Raw genomic sequence first — 22,261 nt, forward strand, 5'->3', positions numbered from 1 at the left:
CCTGACGGCGCCGACCCGTTACCTGTGTGCAGCTTGACGTGTCGGTCCCGGCTCCGCTTGTGTTTGAAGAGTCGACTGCAGAAGGTGCACTTGAAGGGAAGCTTGTCGCTGTGGATCTGCTCGTGCCGCTTCAGGTAGCTCAGCCGGCTGTGGGTCAAAAGTCACCAGGTTAACAAGAGGTCAGGGCCAGCATTGATCCCACGGTCGCCTGGACGTCCCGGTCTGAATGGCGAGCCAGACTTCCGAGTGACTCTGCTGGGTTGCAGCCTCCTGGTTCCGAACCTGAAGGACTTGTCGCAGAACTGGCACGGGTACGGCAGCCCGGCGCCGCCTTCCTCCTCGCCGCCCGTGGCCGTGCCGAGGTCGCAGCAGCCGTCCGGCATCTGGGAAGGTGAGGCCACGTCTTTGCTGGAGGGCGAGGACGGAACCCAGGAGAGGCCGCCCGGGTCCTCGTCTCCATCTGATGGAAGAGAGACAGGGCGGTTGGCAAGGGGCTCTGCGCTGAATGAAGGATCAGGATCCGGAACAAGGACAGACTGTTTCTCTTCCTTCACCCCCCTCCCCCCTTGAGGACCAGAGAAGTGCCTCAGGATGTTTTCCTCAGGGCCTCGGCGGATCGCAGCCATGAGACGGTGCGTGTCTCCTCGGTCACTGTCCCACACCCGAGGATCGCTCCCCTCTGCTCACGCCACCCAGGGTGAGAGGCGCCGCAGACCCGAGGACAGGTTTGACCCTGGAAGATGATGGGACAGGTGAGTCAGAGGGAAGCAGCCGAGGCCCAGATCTGGACAATCGTGAGCCATTCTGGTGATGAATCGATGGCCGGCGCTGCGGAGAGCAGGGCGGCGGCGGCAGCGGCTCCGAGTTTAAAGACGCAGCGAAGGCGTGAATTCTGAATCTGACTGGAACCACTGAGGGAAGAAGAGGAGCGGGAAGAGAGACGTCACCAGCAGAGAGGTGACTCACGGCTGAGCCAAACACTCGTCTGAACCAGAGTTCGCTGCCGAGTCCGGTTCGACTGGTGTCAAGTCAGGGTCCAGGTGGCGCCTCGCTGTGACACTCGAGCAGCTGAATCACACGTGCGTGTGAGAGAGAGAGAGAGAGAGAGAGTGAGGGAATGAGGGAAACGCTCTACGAGTCTGGGGGAGAGTGGGGGGGGAAGAGATTAGCGTCATTAAAGACTTCTAATCCTCTGACTAGCGTGGCCATGCTAAAATGGAGGATCACACGGCTTTTTAACGCCGCCTTTGTTGGTGGGTCGCGAGGGGACACGCGAGACGAGCCGGACGGTGAAGTGGGAGGGGGGGAGGGTGCGGGAGGATTTCAATGAAAAGTTAATTTGAGGAAGGATACTCGAGAGATGGGGGGAGTGGGGGGGGCGCGACAAGCTGCAGCGCCTGAGGAGGATCTTCTCTGAAGTTCTGGCCCCGGCAGCGCCACCTGGTGGTCACCACCGTGTCCTCCAGAGGTCTGAGCGCTGCCCCAGGTGCCTCACCACAGGGGGCAGAAAAACAAGGCCAGCACACCCTCTCGCTCTGTGAGACCCGAGCGGGCAACAGGAAAACACCAGGCCCATCTCTACCTGCCTCTGTCATTGCCATGCAGGTTGCCATGGCGACCAATAAGCTCAGCACAGCTTATTGGTTGCCATGCATCCGGAGAACGGCACAGTGGGAACGTTTATTTGACCAGTCGGACTGTTCTGCTCGCCAGACCTGATGAGGACTTTCTCTGGTTCACAGAGAGAGAGAGAGAGCGAGGCGCACACACACGCTGGTCTCTCTCCCCCAGAACACATGACTCACCTGGACCAGACCCGTGAGTTAGAGTCATCCAGTTATTTAGAAGGTTTAACTCTCAAAACACTATGTCCTCAAAAGATCTGTGTCTTGTCAAAGATTTGGTCCGTACACACGCATGCTACTGCACACACACACACACACACACACACACACACACACACACACACACACACACACACACACACACACACACACACACACAGACAGACAGACAGAGGGAATGGTCACCTTCTGCCCTGGGAAACAGTCCGGCTGCTCCGGACTCTTGTGGGTGCCAACAGCTCCATATGGGCAGTGTGTGTGTGTGCGTGTGTGTGTATGTGTGGGGGGGTGCATAAGGCGAGGGGCACAGGGCTAAGGGGGTCGGCAGATGACAAGTCTGAGCCAGACAGACGTCACACAGACGTCCGACCATGTCAGACACGCGAGCCAAGACGAAGTTTTCCTCCTCTTCATCCCAAACTACTGAGAGGAGCAGGAGCTCTGAGGTGCTCCCTGCGTGTCTTGCAGCTGCTGCTGACCACTGCAGAGCAGGGACCAGGGCCCTGGCAGCATGACCCGCCTCCCACCGGTCTCAGACCTCGGTGACATCGGTTCCAGACCTTCATCTACTTTCTCTTCACCTCCCGCCAAAGCAGCCAGGAGCCTCAAACACCGGGGTTAGTGGTTCAATTCCCCGGACGGCAGCTTCCTCCTCGCTCCCTCCTCCGTCCCACTTTCTGCTCGTCCTGTTTGTTTCTCTCAGAAATGAGAACCAGCTGTCGGCGCCGTGTTAGGTAAACAACAACAACATGTGAACACACACACACGCTCCCAGCCCTGTGTGTGTGTGTGTGTGTGTGTGAGAGAGACCACAGTGTAGGCGCTGCCAGCGAAATGATCTATTGATAGGAACACGGTTTAGTGGACAACAGACACTGACTGACCCAGAAACACCTGACTCTCTCTCTCTCACACGCGTGTTTGTCTCTCTCTGTCCTTGTGGGGACCGCTCATGCCCATCACCCTTTCCCTGGCCTCCACCCATCCAAAGCACATATCTCACCTGAAGCAATAGATGAACAACATGTGTGCGTCCTGCTCCAGTCACCTGAGTGGACCTGCCTGATGAATAAGTGATGCCAGCAGCTGGAGCGTGTCACGCCGAGGCACACGCAGACTTCCCACGCTAAACAAACAAGGCCACGCCGCACCTCAACACTCACACGCCGTCACAGAGCCAACCCTCTCCTGGAGAGCCTGGGGAGCGAGGAGATGGGGGTCCAGGCCCGGGGGGGGGGGTCCAGGGCAGGCTGTGAGAGGCGGGTACCGCCTGCCCACCGCTCCCCTCCACTCCCTTCCCTTCTGGAGGACGAGATCCTGGCCAGCCCCCAGCCCCAGGAGAGGACTACACACACTCACACACAGTGAGGAGAAGCTCCCTGGAGAGGAGGAGAGCGGAGCACAACACCTGGACCTGCCATTAGTGACACACTCAGGGACTAGAGGCACAGACGGCAGGAGAGACAGGGAACACACACCCTCACTCTCACACACACCGGCTTGTCTCTCCATCCTTGTGAGGACCTCGCACAGCCATCACCCTTTCCCCAGCCCCTCCCCCTGAACACATGGCTCACCTGAACCAGGAGTCTGGACCAGACTGAGATCCAGTTGTTTGGAAGTGGCTGACCCTCGCGGGGTCGTGACCCGAGGCCCTCACACATCCAATTCCATGAACCGTGTTGACGTCAGCAGGACCTGGCTCATCCCACTGACCGTCACCTGGATCAGGTCCTTGCCCCCCAAGGAGAAGGCGAAAAGCCCCAAATGAATTGAAACGGAGGAATGAAATAAGCGCGGCGTCTCAGGAGTTTGATCACACTGGAATGTTTGAAGCTAACGGGAGTGACAGGGCCCACCGGCACAGAGCGGACCCCCGGTGGCCGAAAGACTCGCCCCGGCCGTGACCGCCAGTCAGGGCCCGGCAGGATGGAAGGCGGGCTGTGGGCTCCTCGCTCGCTCAGGCCGCACTGCTGACTTATTCAGCAGTTTGTTTTCGATTGTATTTGAGAAATGAAGAGCAGAGAGTTAATATTTGAAGACGTCCCACTTGCAGAGACCCACAGAAAGACAAAGAGACACACATCAGGAGAGAGAGAGACGGAATTCTCTTGTTCCTCTCTCACTCGTACTCTCCCTCGCCTCGCAAGCCCCCTCAAACCCCCCACACAGGCTTGTCAATAGAGTCAATATTTCATCTCGATTAATCGCACTGAAACTGAGCTAACTGGTGATTCATGGCAAATGAAACCCACATATCTGGGGTGAATGGAGCTTAAAGGAGTGGCCAATACTGCTTCCTCATGCAAACACGTGTCGAGTCCAACAAACCGAAATTGTCCAGAACATTCTTCAGAAGAAGCTCAGAGGCTCTGAAGAGGCTCCGCTCCATGCTAACAGCACAGCATCCCAGATGTTACCGGCCACTCTGCTGCTGAGAGCTGCTTCCTTTAAGGTGCATTCAGAGTGGAGCTAACAGCTAACCGCTCGAGTGGTGGACTGAGGTGGGCCCAGGTCTTCCCTCTCCCCAGATATTTGGCCAGACACAGCAGAGGTCTGGGTCAGTTCGCGGCTCTCTGGGCCTTGTGGCCCCCCTGGACAGCAGGGTCCACGTCGCGTCGAGTGCTCGCACGCAGACCACGGCTCCTGGCTCACGTAGGGGTCCGGCTCGGGAACCATGAGCTCATGGAAGACATCTGCCCACAATGACCTTCCACTGGCACGGCACAGGCCAGGTCTGCAGGTGGCGCTGTCGCGCTCCACGAACAGCAGTGACGACGTCTCAGGCTCCGGTGTGGAGGACAACTCTCAGATCAGAACTTGATGTGCGACCCTGAAGCTCAACAATGTCACATGTCTGTGTCACACCAGCAGAGACGGAAGGCTGAGGCTGCACCGTTGACCTGCTGAACACGGCTGCTGTACGGGAGCGACTCGTCCCGGAAACCTCCCCACATTCCGAGTGAGAGAAGCTCGACGACACGACATCCGAGTCACGGGTCAGTGTGAGACCCGGCCTCCGGTGTCTGCGAGATGGCGCTGCCCGTCAGAGAGCGGCGGTAACGAGAGCAGAGCGGGAGACTGAGAGGAAGAAGCAGAGGGGGGGAGACAAACAGGGGCTGCTGTGGGGCCAGGCGCCGCAGGGTGGGTGTGTTTGTGTGTGCGTGTCTCGGGAGGGCGCAGTGGGGAAGTTTGGGGGGCTCGCAGGAAGGATCAGAGCTTTGGGGCCAGCTCCACAGGGAACACAGGAGATGGGGAGTGAAGGAGGGAGGAGGGATGGGGGGAGAGGGGGGGGCTCCGGGTGAATGTAGGGGATGTGGTCAGTTGGAGAGCGCAGCAGGCAGCTGAAGCAAGAATGAAGGAGGGATGTGGACGATGTGGTTTGTGATGAGAGGAGGAGGTGGGAGGCAAGGAGGGGGAGGGAAGACAGGAGGGGGAGAGGGAAGACAGGAGGAGAAGAAAGAGAGGAGGAGAAGGAAGAGAGGAAAGACAGGAGGAAGAGAGGGAAGAGAGGAAGAGGAGAGGGGAGAAGAGAGGATAAGGAGGAGGAGAGGGTGTAGAGGAGAGAGGGAAGACAGGAGGAAGAGGAGAGGGGAGAGGAGAGGAGAGGAGGAGAGGAGAGGAGGAGAGGGGGAGGAGAGGAGAGGACAGGACAGGAGAGGAGAGGAGAGGGGAGGAGGAGAGAGGAGAGGAGAGGACAGGAGAGGAGAGGAGGAGGAGAGGGGAGAAGAGAGGATAAGGAGGAGGATGAAGTGAGACAGGAACCGGTCCTGTGAAGGGAGGGGGGGAGGTGCATCCAGGTGTCGGCGCGGGTGGCTGGGAACACTTCAGAAGAAGAATAGAGGTGGTGAGGTTCAGGGGGTCCGGGTTGTCGGCAGGGGTGCAGGAATCCAAGGGAACGGCCTGGTCCTCATTATCCAGACATCCAACCCCCCCCGGACCTCAACACGGGGCAGAGGCCCCACATGACAACTCTATCTCCACTGAGGTCCACACACACAGACAGACAGACAGACAGACAGACACAGACCCACACGGTCCAAGTCCAGAGCCCTGGTGAACTCCTCAGCCACGGCGAGAGGAAGAGACCCCACATCCTCTCCACTGGCGGCGGCGGAGGAGCACGACCAGACCTGGACCACGTGACACAACCCGAGTGAGTCACAGCAGCGAGTCAAGTCAGACATGTTGATTCAAAGTTATGTAAATGTATATTTCTGCGTCTGATTGAGTCAATATTTGATCAGGAAACACAAACACTGGTGGAAGCCTGTGGCTGCAGCATCATGGCGGCTGTTTGCTCCACTCACGGTCCACACACGTGAAGCTGCAGCCCGAGACGGTCCGCACCGCGAACACACACACACGCGCGCGCCTCAGCAACACACACGGCACAATGGAACACACAAATATTTACTCTCTGCTCAGGAGGACACACACCGCGCCGAGAGAAGCACGAGGGGAAGTTACATTTTTAATCGAGTGTTTCTTTTCCTCCGAGCACATTTGAGCTGAATACAAGAGCTGGTGCCAACACACACACACACACACACACACACACACACACACACACACACACACACACACACACACACACACACACACACACACACACACACACACACACACACACACACACACACACACACACACACACACAGAGAAACATCATGTGGCAAATTCTTCTTTTCCACTCGTGCATCCAGTGAAAGGAAGGGAAAACAGTCCAGTTAGAAGAGAAGAAAGAAAACCTTCCTGTGGAGCCTTTCTACCTTCCACAGCGCTGGGGGGCCCCTGCAGTGCTCTCGGGCCCCTGCAGCCGCCAACAATAACGGCCGAGTGTTTGGCTCTGAAGGTTGGTGGTTCAGATCCCAGTGCGGGCAGACGGACTCCGGCCCGGTGGAGCGCTGCCTGCGTCGTGTCCAGTGTCGGGAATGCAGGTATTAATAAAGGCCCCGGGGGGGAGGGGGGCGGGGCCACAATATAACCCTACATTTTCAGGCATTACGAAAGACACCCCCCTCCCCACGAGGTCCTCTGGCTCAGATTTCTGAGATGCAGGCATTGTATAAAGATGCCCTGGGGGGGCGGGAGGGGCAGTTGAAATATGCTGAATTCAAAGCCCTGCCAGGGTCCTGGGCCCCCCCCTCCCCCCTCCCCTGGGGAGGAAGGAGTTTGCTCACCCTCTCCTCTCTCTTCTTCACCAAACATGTGTTGCTGACATGTTGACAGATTGCTCAGTGAGGTGTTTAGGTGCACGCACAAGCCATGTCTGCTGAGACACAAGCACCCCCCAGTCCCTCCCCTCCCTCCCCCCATCCAAACCTCTCAGCGCCCAAAACTGCTGCCATCCATATTTCATAAAGGAGAAAGTAGGCTGAAAGAGAGAGAGATGGAGAGAGTTTAGGCGAGAGGGAGAAGATGGGGGAGGGGGGGACAGGGAAAGAAGAGAGACGGGAAGATAAACAGCGACAAAGCGGGATCAAGGGAGGAGGAGGAGGAGAGGACACAGAGAAATGGAGCGGTGGAGGAACTCTGTGGTGAAAAATGAACCCTGCCATGAAAAATGACTTCACAAGTCCCCCGCTCTGACTCCCCGCCTCTGACTCCCCCGCTCTGACTCCACTGACTCCCCTCCTCTCTGACTCCCCTCCTGACTCCTCTCTCTCTCTGCATGCTCCCCCTTCCTCCCCTTCTCTTCCCCACTCCTCCGGTGCTCCCGCTCTCTCCCTGGAAAACCTGAGCGGCAGCCAGCTCTGTGTGTGTGTGTGTGTGTGTGTGCCAGGGGCTTAGCGCAGGAATCTTTGGGCCACCCTCGGGTACAGAGACAGACTGGAGGGGGAGAGGGAGACAGAGGGGGGAGGGACGAAGGCCACATGGTGATGAAGAGCGGGAGGAAGCAAGGGATGAAGGCCAAGAGGGAAAAGACAGGGAGAGAGGAGAAAAAGATGAGAGCAGGAAACCCACCGACGGAGTCAGACGACAGGAGTGAGTCTGTCACCCCCCCACCCCCCATTGCTCTTTCTCGAAAGTGATCTGTGGTTTTAATAAGAGCCGAGGCCTCGCAGGACTCAGCTGCTTCATGATGACAGACACGGCAGAGTGTGTGTGTATGTGTGTGTGTGTGTGTGTGTGTGTGAGAGACCCGAACCCATCACCGAGGACCACACGCCGCACTCTCGCCTGACTCACCCCCCCGACCCCGGAGAGTCTCCCTGGGAGTCAGGTGCAGTCCGTGTTAAGGGACACACCATCAGCCAGTTCAACATTTGGAAACACAGAGACGTGGTTTGAACTTCACACACGTCCCTCGGATCCTCGGAATGTTGTGGCCGCTGAGATTCCCTCATGGAAGTGTGTGTGTGTGTGTGTGTGTGTTGATGTGCCAGAGTCACAGAATGTTCTCCATTTGATCTGTAGGAGTTTTGCTCCTCTGCTCCTCAGGGAGCCTCTGCTCCACATTCTGACTCCTACTGAGGCCCATCCACTCTCCCCCGACACACACTCGCCGGGAAATCAGTCCATTAGGTGGAGCCCACAGGAGGAGAGTGGAGGGCGACCGACCGTCATGACTGCAGCAGCAACCATGCTGGGCTATACAGCAGGCAGGACCGTGTGTGTGCACGTCTATCCTTGTGAGAACCTCTGAGAGCTTTTAATCAACCCAGTGAGGACATCTTGGCAGCTCCTGGTCCAGAGTCCTGGTTCAGGTCAGCCATGTGTTTTGGACCGTTAGGTTTAGAGGGGGAAGCTGAGGGATGGCCATGAGAGGTCCTCACTAAGGTAGGAAGGCAAACATGTGTGTGCTGTGGCCACATGTTTTGCTCCACACACACACACACACACACAGGTCCTGCAGTGGAGGATCACACTCAGCAGCCCCCAGGGACCGTCATGTTTCATCATCTCTCTACTGTGCCCCCCCCGCCAGAATCCTGAGCTGGAATCAGAGACCACATTCTGAGTTGTGACAGTCGCCCGGCGCCTGAGCCTGGGCTCCCAGAGAAGATGACAGCTGAGGCCCCACCAAGACGCGCGCGCGCGTGTGTGTGTGTGTGTGTGTGTGTGTGTGTGTGTGTGTGTGTGTGTGTGTGTGTCGGCTGGGCTCTCACCTGCCGGGCAGTGGTGGGTCCTGTGCTCCGTGAGCTCAGCCAGACAGTCAAAGTCCTGCTGACAGTTGTCGCAGGTGAAGATGGGCTCGTCGTCCAGGTCGTCCTCCGGCTCCTCCCCTTCCTCTGCTCCGTCTTTGAGCTCGGCATCTGGCTCCGCAGGTTCTGGCGAGACAGAGAGGCAAACGTGAACGGTCCGGAGACACAGAGCAGGCGTCCCTCACTTGCTCCTCTCTCAGCTGTCAATCATCCAGCAGAGCCGCCCCTCATCTCCTCCACCAGAGACCACAATAAGATCCTCTCAACCACAGAGCTCCTCTTCAGAGAAGCCTCTCCCCACATGAAGACCAGCAGCACAGCTGCACCTTCAGATGTTCTGGAGGTCTTTATTAGGGCGAGCAGGAGGTGAGGGGCAGAGACTCCGGGAGAGAGAGAGAGACGGATGGATGGAGACCATGAAGAGGCCAGAGCTGACCATCTGTCCAGTGGTGAGGGAACCGTCTGGTCAGGGATGGAGAGGAGCTCAGACGGAACACTCACACACTCCTGTCACGGCGGTGAGACAATGGTCCAGCAGACCATTCAGCTGAGCACAGTGTTCCGCAACACACACGCTCCTCTCTCTATCTTTGTGAGGACCTCACCTATCCATCGCCCTTTCCCCAGCCTCTCCCCTTAAACACATGGCTCACCCGAACCTGGACTCGGAACCAGTCTCGTACAGGTTGGAATCACCCAGTTATTTAACCCTCAAAACCTTAGGAGGCCCAGTCAAAGTGTCCTCACAAGATCAGTGTACCGTCAAAGACTGATACGCACCAGAATATGAATATGTGCACACGCACGCACGCACGCACAGCAGCAAAGGTGGTGTTGGTGCCAGCTGGTCCAGTAGGTGCCAGAAGAAGCTGCTGTCATAGCAACAGAGGAAGTACCTCACCCTGTCCTCACCTCTCCACGCCCCCCCCCCACACACACACACAGGAAACAAGCCATCGCAGGGTGAAAGACGAACGAACGGGGGAGGAGGAATTCCGAGCAGGTGGAGAGACTCGGAGCGGAATCCAGCGCATCCTGGGTCCCAGAGTGATGGTGATTCTCATTCCAGACGCGGCGGCGAGCAACACCTGAGACGCCAGCGGAATGTAATGACGTGACATGAGCTGGCGGCTCGCAGGACGCCCCAGATCCTGGTCCGGACGAGGATCTGTGAGGACCCGCTCAGCTCAGACCTCCAGCACCGACCCAGAAGGTTCTGCTGGACACACGAGGACCAGGAGGCGCAGAACAGACGCAGCTTCACACAGGAGCACCTCCAAAATAATGAGGTCATTTTCCAAACCAGCGGGAGGAGACACAGGTGTGTGTGTGTGTGTGTGTGTGTGTGTGTGTGTGTGTCGGCGTTGCCCGGGTAATTAGATAAAGAGAAGTGAATTAGCAGAGTCCACAGTGTGGAGAGATGTTGCAGAGCAGCCACGCCTCGCTGGGACTCACTAATCACCGCTCGTTACACTCGCCGCCGCCGCCGTGCGCGTGTGAGTGTGTGTTTTCCTACTGTCATCACTCATGTTCAAGTTCAGCGGCTAATTATGGAGGCAGATGATAATGAGCTAATAAACACAGCCAACAGCTCGTCGCCGCGTGCGGAGGACCGGGCCTCACAGAACCACAGAGCCTCGCTCAGCCCAGCCGGCGGGAGGTCTCCAGGCCGGCTCTGAAGCGGGGTCCGCACCGCTCCACATCAGACAGAAAGATCTGTCCCCTGAAAGGTTCTGCATCGGCAAAACGTGTCTTTGATATCGGAACAGAAACAAAGCCGAACGTTGGAAAATGTCGGGGGAGTGGCCTCGCTGGGGGGGCGGGCTCCGGCCAAGACTCACAGCCTCCAGGTCCTCAGGTGCAGAGGAGCCGTCAGGCCGAGTCCCACAAGCCTGGTCCTCCCCGCCACATGTTTCCACCGCGCGGAGCCGCTCCCTGCGGGGACACCAGTCCCACAAACAGACGGGCCCCTGGGACTCCAGGAGGCCGGGGACGTCCCGCACTGGAAAAGTGCATGATGAAAGAGCCACTCACTCACGTCACGGGAGGGATGACAACACACACACACAGCAGCTCACAAACAAGCTGACAACAATTCAACCTCAGCAAACATGCAACACAAACGGCTTAAATACCAGCACAGGCGCCTGGCACTCTCACACACGCTCACACACTCACACACACACGCACACACACACACGCTCATGCACGCACACACACGCTCACACACTCACTCACACACGCTCACACACTCACTCACACACTCACTCACACACACTCACACACACACGCTCACACACACGCTCACACACTCACTCACACACGCTCACACACTCACTCACACACGCTCACACACTCACTCACACACTCACTCACACACTCACTCACACACTCACTCACACACTCACTCACACACTCACACACACACACACAGCTACAGGCAGAGGAGGTGCCTTCCTGCGCTGCCGTGGGGAAATTAAAGCAACATGATGGACCTCCAGAGAGAGGTGGAGCGAGGGAGGAAAAAGGAGAGAAGGAGGAGGACCACAGTCCTGATTCAATCACGTGACACGGCTCCTCGGAACGACATCACTGTCAGATGCCATGTGTTTCATCATCATCACCACCACACTAGTCAGTGATGCTGTTGCCACACCTCCAAACAGCCACTTCCATGTCCCCATCACGAGCATCTCAGTGAACACCTCACAGTGAGGCTCTGCACAGTGGAGAGTCTGGAGTGAAGCCTCCAACGTTCAACACATGACTCCCAGAAACCCCCAGTTTCAACATCTCTCCACTCTGTGGACTCTGCTTCAGAGGCGCATCTCCTCCAGCAACTCAGCACCACACAACAGCGTCTGAAGCCAACTCTTCCTGTTTGGCATCAGACTTATGATCACGTTGGTGGCAGACACACACACGCAACCACGTCTGTCCGTCTCTCTCTGTCCTTGTGAGGACCTCTCCTGGCGTCACATGGCTCACCTGGACCAGAACTCTGGACCAGAGTGAGACCCAGTTAGAATCACCCACCCATCCTCAGAACTCTGTGTGGACCAGAATGTCCCCACAACATTTGTGTCTTGTCAAAGATTGGTCCACACACGAACGTTAACACATGTACACGCGCGCGCGCGCTTGGAGAGGGGAGGCACAAAATGATTCACAGTGAGGTGAGACGGGAATTGAAGTCTAAATTGAAAGAGTGGCTGAGTCAGGGAATGTGAGTGTGAGTTGGAGGTGTGTGTGTGTGTGTGTGTGTGAGAGAGAGAGAGCAAGTGTCGTATCATGGGACTGTAACTTCCTGCAGGATCTGACACACACAGCAGTTCTAGCAAGCCACCCAGGACCAAAGTCAGCACCCCCTTTTAACACCCCCCCCAGAGGTGAGCCAAGGCAGGCTTCCTAACAGGGCCAGAGGATGGGGGTTCAGCAGGATTGAGGTCCAGCCTGGGTCCCTGCGGAGCCATGAGTCCGAGTTGGACCTGGCCTCCCCTCACCTCATCATTCTGCTGCGCTCCGTCCACAGGACCAGCACCTTCTCGCCGACGGCAGCGACCCACTTCACCACCAGGCTTTCGCTCCCGGAAGTGGTGAGACCCCGGATCCAGACACGCCCTCTGAATGGGCTGATACCGGGCATGATGCCGGGCATGATCTGGCGCCAGAGTGCTCAAGTCATGAAGACGTGACCGAGGGGCTCCTGCTGCGTGTCTCTGTATATGTGTGTGTGTGTGTGCGTGCGTGCGGCGCCTCCTCTCACCTGTGCGGGCGCCGGCCTCGTCCCAGGTGGCTCCACACTCGCCGTCTCCCTCCTCCACCGCTGTGGAGAAAGAAGAGAAGGTTAACCGAGTTCCGTTCACTGGCCGTCTGTGGTGAGTCACGGCTGCAGCTGGAAACACACACTCCTGGCTGGCACTTCCTGGGAACGGCAGGAAGCAGGAAGTGTGGCTGGCACAGCAACAGGAAGTGGAGCAGAACAGCACAAAGGCTCTTCCTGTGGAGCAAACAAGCTCTGAGAAGAGTCTACCGAGCGGAACCTTGAGCTGAACTCTAGCTTCAGGTTCTGGTCTGAAAATCCCCTCTGAGAGCCTGGATCTGGTTCTGAAGGCCAGATGTGGACCAGTGCAGGCCAATAAACGACTAATGGATCCCCGGACGCACACGCTGCGCGGCGCGCGCACACACACACACGCACACACTCCAGTTGGACCCACACAGGATTTGGGCTTGAAGGCTGCACGTCTGCCTGAACAGAACCGGCCCAGATCCGGACCTCCCAGCACGAGTGCCCGCTCGTCCAAGCCCAGCAGAGCAGGAAGCCAAGATCTTCATAAAACACCACTCCACACCTCCCACCAGACATGACGGCAACCTTCAGCTACGTGTTTCATTTCTCTGAAGCCCAGACCCGGTTCTGATGACTCAGGAGGAGGGTCCGCAGACGGCCGTCGGTCTTCTCCTGGTCACGATCGGGGTGTTTCATCAGCCGAGATGCCGAACCGTCTGCTCAATATACACGTGTTGTTGTGAACACGTGTATATTGAGCCTCGGGTCGGGCCAGGACGACAGCGTCCACTCGGTCCGAACTGAAGAACTGTCATGCTGGTCGTCAGGTGAGCCACTCTCAGGGCGGTTAACAACACCATCATCACTGTCAGGTGTCGCCCGCCGGGCCTCAGCCGGCACAGGTTCGACTCTGGGCTGCTCCCCCTGGTGCATATGTTGGTGAACAGCAACGTTGGGAAGGCATGGAAGCAGGTGACCAGTGCCTCACAGAGCGGGACGGACCTCCATGACTTCCACTCAAGCACGACAGCAAGAACGGGTCAGAGCCAAGACTGACCTGAGAACACACAACACACCAGAGACACACAAATCGCTGGCCATCATGGAAGCTGGCAGAGCTCTTCAGAGGCCACCTGCACCAACCCAGGCGAGGTCCTGCTGGTTCTGCTCGACACTCAGTCCGAAACAAGGTTCTTCACACAAGGACGATGGTCATCGTCATGGGAGCACGACAAACACCGGCTAATCACACACACACACACACACACACACACTCCCCCTAAACGAAACCATCTGAAACACACGGCTCCCCACAAAGCAAATCGTCCTCACAAGGCCAGGTGTGTTTTCTAGCAAGTGGTCCCAGCTCCACGGCAGTGGGGATCTTCACACCTCGGCCTTTGTTTGGTCCTCACATGCTCACAGTTTGAGGCAGAACAGGCCGCTTCTTTGTTCGTGCTGAAACAAACACACACACACACTGGCAGTATCAGGGCCAGCGAGTCCCCGGGCGGCTCAGCGCTCCGGTGTTCCCACATCCTGATGACAAACGGGTCGCGGCGGCCAATCACGGCGAGCCCGGGGGCCCCAGAGAGGCGGGCTGTGGGTCAGCGCGGCCAATGAGGGGCCGCCCGGCTCCCCCGGGCCGGCAGTGATTGACAGGCCGCTCGGACCGTCTCTGCTGCGCCTCTTTATTCTCCTCCCCGACGCTGGTTTCTCTGGCCGGCTCCTCCCATCACGACCCCCGCCCCCTCCCCACCGGCCTCCGTGATTGGCCGCTCCCCCCGTCCCTCAGGAGTGACTTTGTGACAGAACTGGCCGAGAAGCGATGCCAATCTCCGTCCCCAGCCTGGCCCTCGGGAGCCCTCCTGACTGGAATGGCCCGAGTCAGAAACACACACAAACAAACGCACAATTCTAGTCGGGGGACGAGGCCAGAAGCTGATTAACCAAATTCTTTTATCAGCAGTGAAACTGCTCTCTCTCTGTGTCTGAGCCTTAAAACACACACACGCACACACGCACGCACGCACGCACAGAGCCATGCAGCGAGTGCTGGCCAGAAGCAGCAGGCCAGTCTGGGGCTTGGGACAGTGAGAGTGTTTGTTTGTGGGCGTGAGGGGAGCGAGGCAGCACAGGGCTTAGATGGATGTTGGAGAGCAGCAGCAGCAGCAGCAGCAGTCTGGCCCACAGGCTCCACCACCATCTCCATCTCCTGCTCCAACAGGACCAGACACAGCCCTCTGTGGTGGAGATTCACCGGCCACACTTCCTCAGCCATCCTGAAGGTGGCGCTGGTTAAAGAGGAGACCTCTTCACCACTGAGCCCTGAGATCAGGCGAGTGGCCTCGACAGCGTCACTCTGACTCAGGACCAAGCAACATGGTGGGGAACAAGGAGCTGTGCACATGAGCTGGGAAATAACCAGTGTCTGAAGAAGAGGCCAAGACGCAAACTCTGGACACCTGCACTTCCATCACCGACCTTCTACTGAGACTCCATCTGCTCCGAGTCTCTGCTGACGTCCGAGCTCATCCATCCACACGGCTTCAGAGGAGCAACCGTCTAACACCGCTCAGGTGGAAGCACCAACACGAGTCGCACTACAGACACTCAACGTGACTCGTGCACTCGACCCCACTGTGGTGAGTCCTGCTGAGTCAGTCATGACACAGGAGTCGTGAAGACAGACACAGCTTGTGCTCGACAGCTTTCCACTCAGACTCTCCACACTGACTCTGACTCTCTCATGAGAGTCATGAACTGAGTCATGAACACTGTCTCCGACTCGCTCTTGACTCTGACTCCCCTCCATCAGGTTCCTGCAGCAGACACTGAGGATGGCTCAGGGCCAACAGGTGGGTCAGGTCTTGTCAGAACTGAGCTGCCATCTTCTGCCAGACTCAGCCTTGCAGCAGCGTCTGCAGTGGTGCAGCAGGTGAGAGTCGGACACCGTCTTTTAACTTGTGTCTCTCAGCGGCAGCGAGTGCTTCCCCCCTCCACTGCTCCCTCTCTCCTCGCTCTATTGTCCCACTCTCCACAGGATGCCGCTGCCTTTTGACGGAGGTGAATGAAGAGAAGTTAGAAAAACCAACTGACGACCGGAGCCATGAAAAGAAGTGAAGTGGAGCGACACAAAGAGCCCAGCAGAAAGCAGCAGCTCGCTGGGAGGAGCGTCCCGCCGCAGCGCTGCGCTCCCCTGGTCAACCGCGGCCGGGCCCAGGCCTGAGGAACCTTCTGCAGGACCTGGGCTTCAGGGCTGAGGCCCGGAGCGGAGCGGAGCGGCCCGAGTCTCACCAGCCGCCGCAGGAAAGAGTCTGACTCGCAGCAAGTGAGCCGTAATTCCTCTCTAATTGAGTGTAGATCAACGCGAGTCCCATTACGTCCACAACAAAGTGCTGCTGCGTCCACCAATCACCAATTACATCTGCTCCTTTGTCCCATTAAAACAAGCAAGTGGAATGTGTCCCCCGCCGCCGCGCTGACAGCGGCTCAGCTAAGCAGCCTTTCACCACGTCCACCACGACAAGGCCAGAGCCGGTGGAACAAGAGGGGAGTGGAGGCCGCGTGGGCTTCCTCTGCACCTTCTGAGAAGATATTTGAGCCGCCAATATCGATGAGTCGGCACGTCCTGACCAAACCACCACCACCACCACCACCCCCATCACTGTGGGTCTGCAGCTCTTTGTGTGTCAGGGATCAGAGCTGATGTTTGTCAGTAAACAAATCCTCTGCTGCGTGTGTGTGTGTGTGTGTGTGTGTGTCAGTGAGGTCCAGTCGGAGCAGCCTGGAGAACCAGAGCTGAGCTTCAGTCAGGCAGCCGAGTGCAACCGAGCAGAGCAAAGCCGGAGCAAAGCCCCACCAGTGTCTGCGTGTTGTGCTCAGGTAAAGCAGCTCCAGTGGTCCTCAGAGCACAGCTCTGCGCGCGGTGTTTTGGTGTATGTCCGCTCATGCGTCCGCACGTGGCTTTGCTGCTATCTGGCTGCCGCACCTTGCTCCGCTGACAGATTGGCAGACCTGGTTCTGGGGGGGGTGCAGGGGAGAGAGGTGTTGTGTCGGGGGTTATCTGTGTTTTCATGTTCTTCTGTCTTTCACCTGCTCACTCCACTCTGACGCTCGCTGAGCCGCCAACACCACGTCCTCACTGGACCATGGCCCACCGCTGAGGACCGGCTCAGCTCCTGGGTCACCTGAGAACCAGGGACTCTTCACAGGAGCTGTGAGTGTGAGAGACAGCACAGAGCTGACCAGGGCTCCGTCACTGAAGAGGAGAAGGAGGAGGAGGAGGATGAAGGTGACAACACTGAAGAGGAGGAGGAGGAGGAGGATGAAGGTGAAGATGATGATGGTGATAAGGAGGAGGATGGAGGTGACAACACTGAAGAGGAGGAGGATGAAGATGATGATGGTGGTGATGAGGAGGAGGATGAAGATGATGAGGAGGAGGATGAAGGTGACAACACTGAAGAGTAGGAGGATGAAGATGATGAGGAGGAGGATGAAGGTGAAGATGATGATGGTGATAAGGAGGAGGATGAAGTGACAACACTGAAGAGGAGGCGGAGGATGAAGATGATGAGGAGGAGGATGAAGGTGACGGCACCAGTCACTGGTGACCTCAGGCGAAGTCATGAGACGAAGACGTGTCCGGGTGACATGTCACCTGGACCGCGACGTGTCACCCGGGCCGCGACCGTCGCGGTCCGGGTGACACGTCGCGGTCCGAGTGAGTGGTGGCCCAGCAGCCGGACCTCAGAACCCTCCCTGGTCCATCTGCTCCAGCAGACTCCACAGTACTGAGGCAGGTTCGTCAGCACGTGACTCGGACGGAGGCCTCGCTGAGTTGTGATGAGACGTGGCCGCAGCGAGGACGGCTCTTATCTGCACATGACTTTGGCGGATGAATCCCTTTATTAACCAGAGTCTTGAAGGAGGCGCGGCGGCAGCAGCAGCTCGTCCCTGGAGTCTCCGCTTTATACAGCCATGATGATTATTACTTAATTACACGTGAGCCAATCCGCTTCAGTGGCAGGACAGGAAGTGAGACGCCGGCGCTCGGCGCCGACACCACCGCCACATGCCGAGAGGAAGGGGGCGCTGCGGCGTCTGCCGACGGCCCACAGCAGAGGTCAAGGGTCAACTCTGCAGGTCCAGGCAGGAACCACGGGAGAACACGACCAGCTGAAGTCTGGCGGAGAACAGCGGAAGACGCAGGTCTCTCCTCCCTGAAGGTCCCACCCACCTGAAGGACCAGCTGACCCTCCAAAGCAGCAGCGAGGGGTGTTAGAGTCAGACCCTCAGGGTCGGTCTCCAGGTGGCACCAGACCCAGCCGAGTCAGGACGGGTGAGTCCGGCAACAGGAGCGCCTTGACCCGGCTACACTTCTGTCTGGGTCCCAGCCACCCGTGAGGAACCCAGTCTCCACTCCTCGTCTGCCTGGTGAGGATGTGGGGGAGGGGCCTCCACCACATGGTCGGACCTCCACGTCCATCTGGGTCCCATAAAGGCAACACCGAGGCCAAATCCACCCCACGACCCGCAGGGCGCCCGGCAGCGGGAGACGGACCTCCTGCACCGTCCAAATAAAGTTCTGATGCGAGACGCTTCACCACACCTGACCCGACTCTGAAGCACCAGCCTCTCTGGGGTCACACTCTGGACCGGAACCACTCGGCCAGATCTACACCCAGGAGCAGAACCAGGGGTTCAGTCTGAACCTGAACCAGTGGGTCAGGTCTACACTCACTGCATCCGAACATGTGGCTCACAACGCTGGCTTCTTCTCTCGCAGCAGTAGTAACAACAACAACAACAACAAGTGGGTTCAGAAGCCACGCCGCTGCCTGACGGTTCCACCGTGTCAGGTCCAAACACCGTGGTCCGGAGCACAATAACAACGGCTGCTGGAGCGGTTCCGAAACCTTCTCCTTCAGACAGACGCACTCGCTCGGACGGACGGACGGAAACCGGAACCCGGGTCCCGCTCTTCCCGGATTCAGGAGGGGAAGATCCGGTTCTCACCTTTGACGGAACGCGGTTTTGCCTGCTTTCGTCTGGACATCTCCGGTCCGCTGGCGCGTCTGTGCCGGTACCGGTTCCGCTCCGTGTTTTCAGCGAGCCCGGCGGGCGGACTCTCGGGCTTCCGTCCGCCTCCTCTCCCGCTCCTGCTGCGGCTTCTCCGCCTGTTGCAATGCGGCAGCTCCGGTCCCGTCAAGCGGCTGCCGGAGGAGCCGAGTTCTCTGGCCGCCTCGACTCTCACTCCGGTACCGACAGCCGGTTCCGGAGCTAGAAAAGTTCCTCCTCCGCCTCGCGAGTCGCTCCGGTGGCTGCGCGGCGGCGCGGACTCCTCCGCCTCGAGGGGACTACTTCTTCTTCTCTGCCGCCGTGAAGGGGTGTCCGCGAGCTGCCGGCGTTTCTGCGGTGGAGCCGATGTTCCCCCAGCAGCCGGGCTCTGCGTCTCCGCGCTCCTTCTTTGTCCTGAGTGTGGAGCTGCCTCCCCGCTCCTCCGCCTCCTCCTGCCTCCGCACACACACACATACTAAGCGGAGCAGCTTTGGCTGGAGCCGCGTCCCAGCAGGGGGATGTGAGAGAAGGGTCCCGGCGGGGGAGCGCTCTGATCCCGCAGGGAGCAGCTCGGCACGGACCGGGTTGGCTGAGGCAGAGAGGCGGCGGAGAGGCAGGCCAGAGCGGGCCAGGAGAGAGAGGGGGAGGGAGGGAGGGAGGCAGGGAGAGAGAGAGGCCGGAGAGGGGCTGGGCGCGGCAACAGCGCCGGCCAGTGGCTGACTGCTGGAAGTGCAGCCGGGGACGGCGCGAAAACATGGAGGTGGAGTCGGTTGGCGTCGTGTGCGAACCTTTCTGTCCCGGCGAGTCGGGGTGAGGGGCTGGGGTCCAGTCTTCGGGGAGGGGTTCTGCTCAGGAGACGTTGAGTTCCCGTTGGTTCCATGGATCTGAACCATCAACCTCAAACTCACAAGGAGGCGCCGACGTCCTGCGCCTACTTTGTCCAAAGGTCCACTTTCAGATGCTGACCCCAGACCAAGCAAAGTCACAGGCCACTCTGACTCCCATCAGCGCCTCCTGCCTCCAGGCCCGGCTGGCCCGGTCCGAGAGTAGGTGAACTGAATCAGCTCCGACCCGGATCGTCAGCTGCTACTTTTGGCGGCCAATCTGAGGGACGAGGTCACTTCCTGTCCGTGTGTGGACGTGATTGACAGCACCAGTGAAGCACCCGGGCGTGTGCGTGTGTGTGCGCGGATTTCTTGGCGCAGGAGGAGAGAGAGTGCCGGACAAAGAGCAGCGCTGGAAACCTCTGGAGGCTTTGTGCCTCTGTGGCCTCCAGCGGCGACTCTCTGACTGCAGCCCAGCGTTTCCACGTCCACCGGCTCTGGTTGTCATGGATAACTGGGCAACGTGGCCCCCAGTGCTGAGCAGCAGGACCACTGACCCCCCCAACCCACCCACCTCTCCAGCAGAGGCACAGAGAAGCCTTTAAGACGGAGCCCCCGCCGGGCTCCGGGGCGGTGGGGGGCTCTTGTGTCTCTGCCCCTCCCACCCTCGTCCTCCACACAGAGAGAGTGGGGGCCACGGTTGGAGCTCCTGCGGGGTCAAGGACAGGGCCCCGCCTGAAGAGGGCCATTGTTGGATCACAGAGCCGCCGATTACACCCTCTGTCATCTGCGGCCAGATTTGGCTCCTCAGACGCCGCGGAGGAAAAGTGGGACGAGCAGCTCGTGAATGAGGTCCGGCAGACGGAGCCGGGCCGACCGCAGCGCCGCAGATGTAGAACCAGGATTTGGCTTCTGGATTTCATGCCCGAGCGTGTTTTCGGCAAAACTGCGGCTGACAAGCACGAAATCTACACGGTGTCGACACCAGGGATAATCTCCGGTTAATGCTGGTCTGTGGACCAAAGGTCACCATCACCTCTGACCTTTCACTTCACCGAGCACTTCTATCAAAGAGGTGTTAGCATCTCAGAACCGGCTGATGTGGGACAGAAGCAGTGAGCCCGGCTCCCACTCGCCGGGTCGTCTGAGGTCCAGGTCCACCGGAGAGGAGGCCGAAGCAAACCCCTTTTTCTTCCTGCGTTTCCTCTCACAACAATGCTGCTCCCCCAGAAGAGCGGCCCCTGCAGGGGGCCCCGCCCCGGCAGAAAAGGAGCCTGGTGAGGAGCGTCAGAAGAAAGACCACGTGTTATCTGCGCTGGACAAACTTCACCCAATTAAGAGCTGGAGGGGCGTGGGGTTTGGCACAGGGCCGCGCCGGCACCTGGCCAGTCCGCCAGACAACGGGGCAGGAACCCAGCCAGGAATCCATTATGCTCGCGAGCAGACAACAGAGCGAGCCACAGTCAGGCTGCAGAGCAGCGACCCGGGTCCTCGCGAGCCTTGGGGTCCTGGGAAGGTTTGTCACTGGACATCTTCAACAGGAGCCTCCAGGAGCCTGGAGCAGCCTGGCCTTGCTGTGCTGAACATGGCAGACGTGTGAGGAGGACCAAGCTCTGGGTGATGAGTGTGACAGACACACGTGACCTGAGGGTCGACCACACGAGAAGGTCATGGTCACACAAACCTCGAGCTCCTCATCATCATTGTTCACTCAGTAGGAGCCGATTCTCAAACCTTCATTCCCGGCTACCTCTCACACACACACCTTTGTCTTCCTTAGTGAGGACCTCTCCTGGCCATCACCCTGTCCCCAGCCTCTCCCCCTGAACACATGGCTCACCTGAAGCAGGACTCTGCACCTGACTGGAACCCAGTTCGAATAACTGAGCTATTTTGTAGTTGCAACCCTCAAGATGAAGTTTAATGAAGTGAGGATCTCACAAAGGTAGCACAACAACACACATACACACACACACACAGTCACCCCATGATCCACACACTTGTGCCAGACACACACTTCCGACGCCAAACATGTTGATAATTAGAGATCCGTTATTGGAAAGTGTCATCACAAGAATTAACACCCTTGTGTGTCAGAGTGTGTGTGTGTGTGTGAAGTCCTCGACTGCACACGCTCACACGAGCGGCAGCAGCAAAGACACTTCCTGAGGTGGGAGGGGAGCGACGCCGGGACCAGCAGGAGTGTGACACCTGATTGACACCTGAGATGGCTGAGAGGCGCCCGGTTGGAGTGTGAGGGGGGAGGGAAACACTGGAGAGGAGGCTGCCGACAGAACCTCCACGCGCCGCTCCTGGCGCGACTCTGAGGGTCGCAGGTCCAGCACCGGCGTCAGACACCTCAAGAGTCAACCTGGCTCCCTCATGCATCGACTCCTCTAAATTTGTGGGACTCCTCTGGGAACGCAGGTTTCCTCCCAGCGTCCAATAGCTGGGACGCGGCTCCATCTAGTGGCCGACGAGAGTAACAGCCGGGGCCGCGGTTAAAGACCGGAAGACAAGTTGAGAGCCGAAGCGCCGTCTGTCGGTCTGGAAAACAACCCGACTCACGTGGAACCATCAACACTGACG

At 58.4% G+C, this 22,261-nt stretch overlaps 1 protein-coding gene across 3 annotated transcripts in view; it reads right to left on the bottom strand.

The window, feature by feature from the left end:
* The window catches only part of znf423 (zinc finger protein 423), a 45,896-nt gene extending 25,695 nt beyond the window's left edge, over positions 1-20,201 (bottom strand). Inside the window, exons 1-5 of one of the 3 annotated variants that reach the window (XM_053886085.1) lie at positions 18,807-20,201; positions 12,759-12,818; positions 8,957-9,118; positions 283-460; positions 23-147 (exon numbers count right to left, since the gene is read on the bottom strand). In XM_053886085.1, coding sequence (XP_053742060.1) covers positions 23-147; positions 283-460; positions 8,957-9,118; positions 12,759-12,818; positions 18,807-18,846 — 565 coding nt within the window. In that variant the 5' untranslated portion in view covers positions 18,847-20,201. Of the gene's footprint in view, positions 1-22; positions 148-282; positions 461-966; positions 1,067-8,956; positions 9,119-12,758; positions 12,819-18,806 lie in introns of those variants that run through there. The other 2 variants (XM_053886086.1, XM_053886087.1) reach the window with 2 other exon arrangements.
* Between the last annotated feature and the right edge of the window lie 2,060 nt (positions 20,202-22,261).

The sequence above is a fragment of the Synchiropus splendidus genome, chromosome 14, assembly GCF_027744825.2.
Source record: "Synchiropus splendidus isolate RoL2022-P1 chromosome 14, RoL_Sspl_1.0, whole genome shotgun sequence".
Taxonomy (NCBI): domain Eukaryota; kingdom Metazoa; phylum Chordata; class Actinopteri; order Syngnathiformes; family Callionymidae; genus Synchiropus; species Synchiropus splendidus.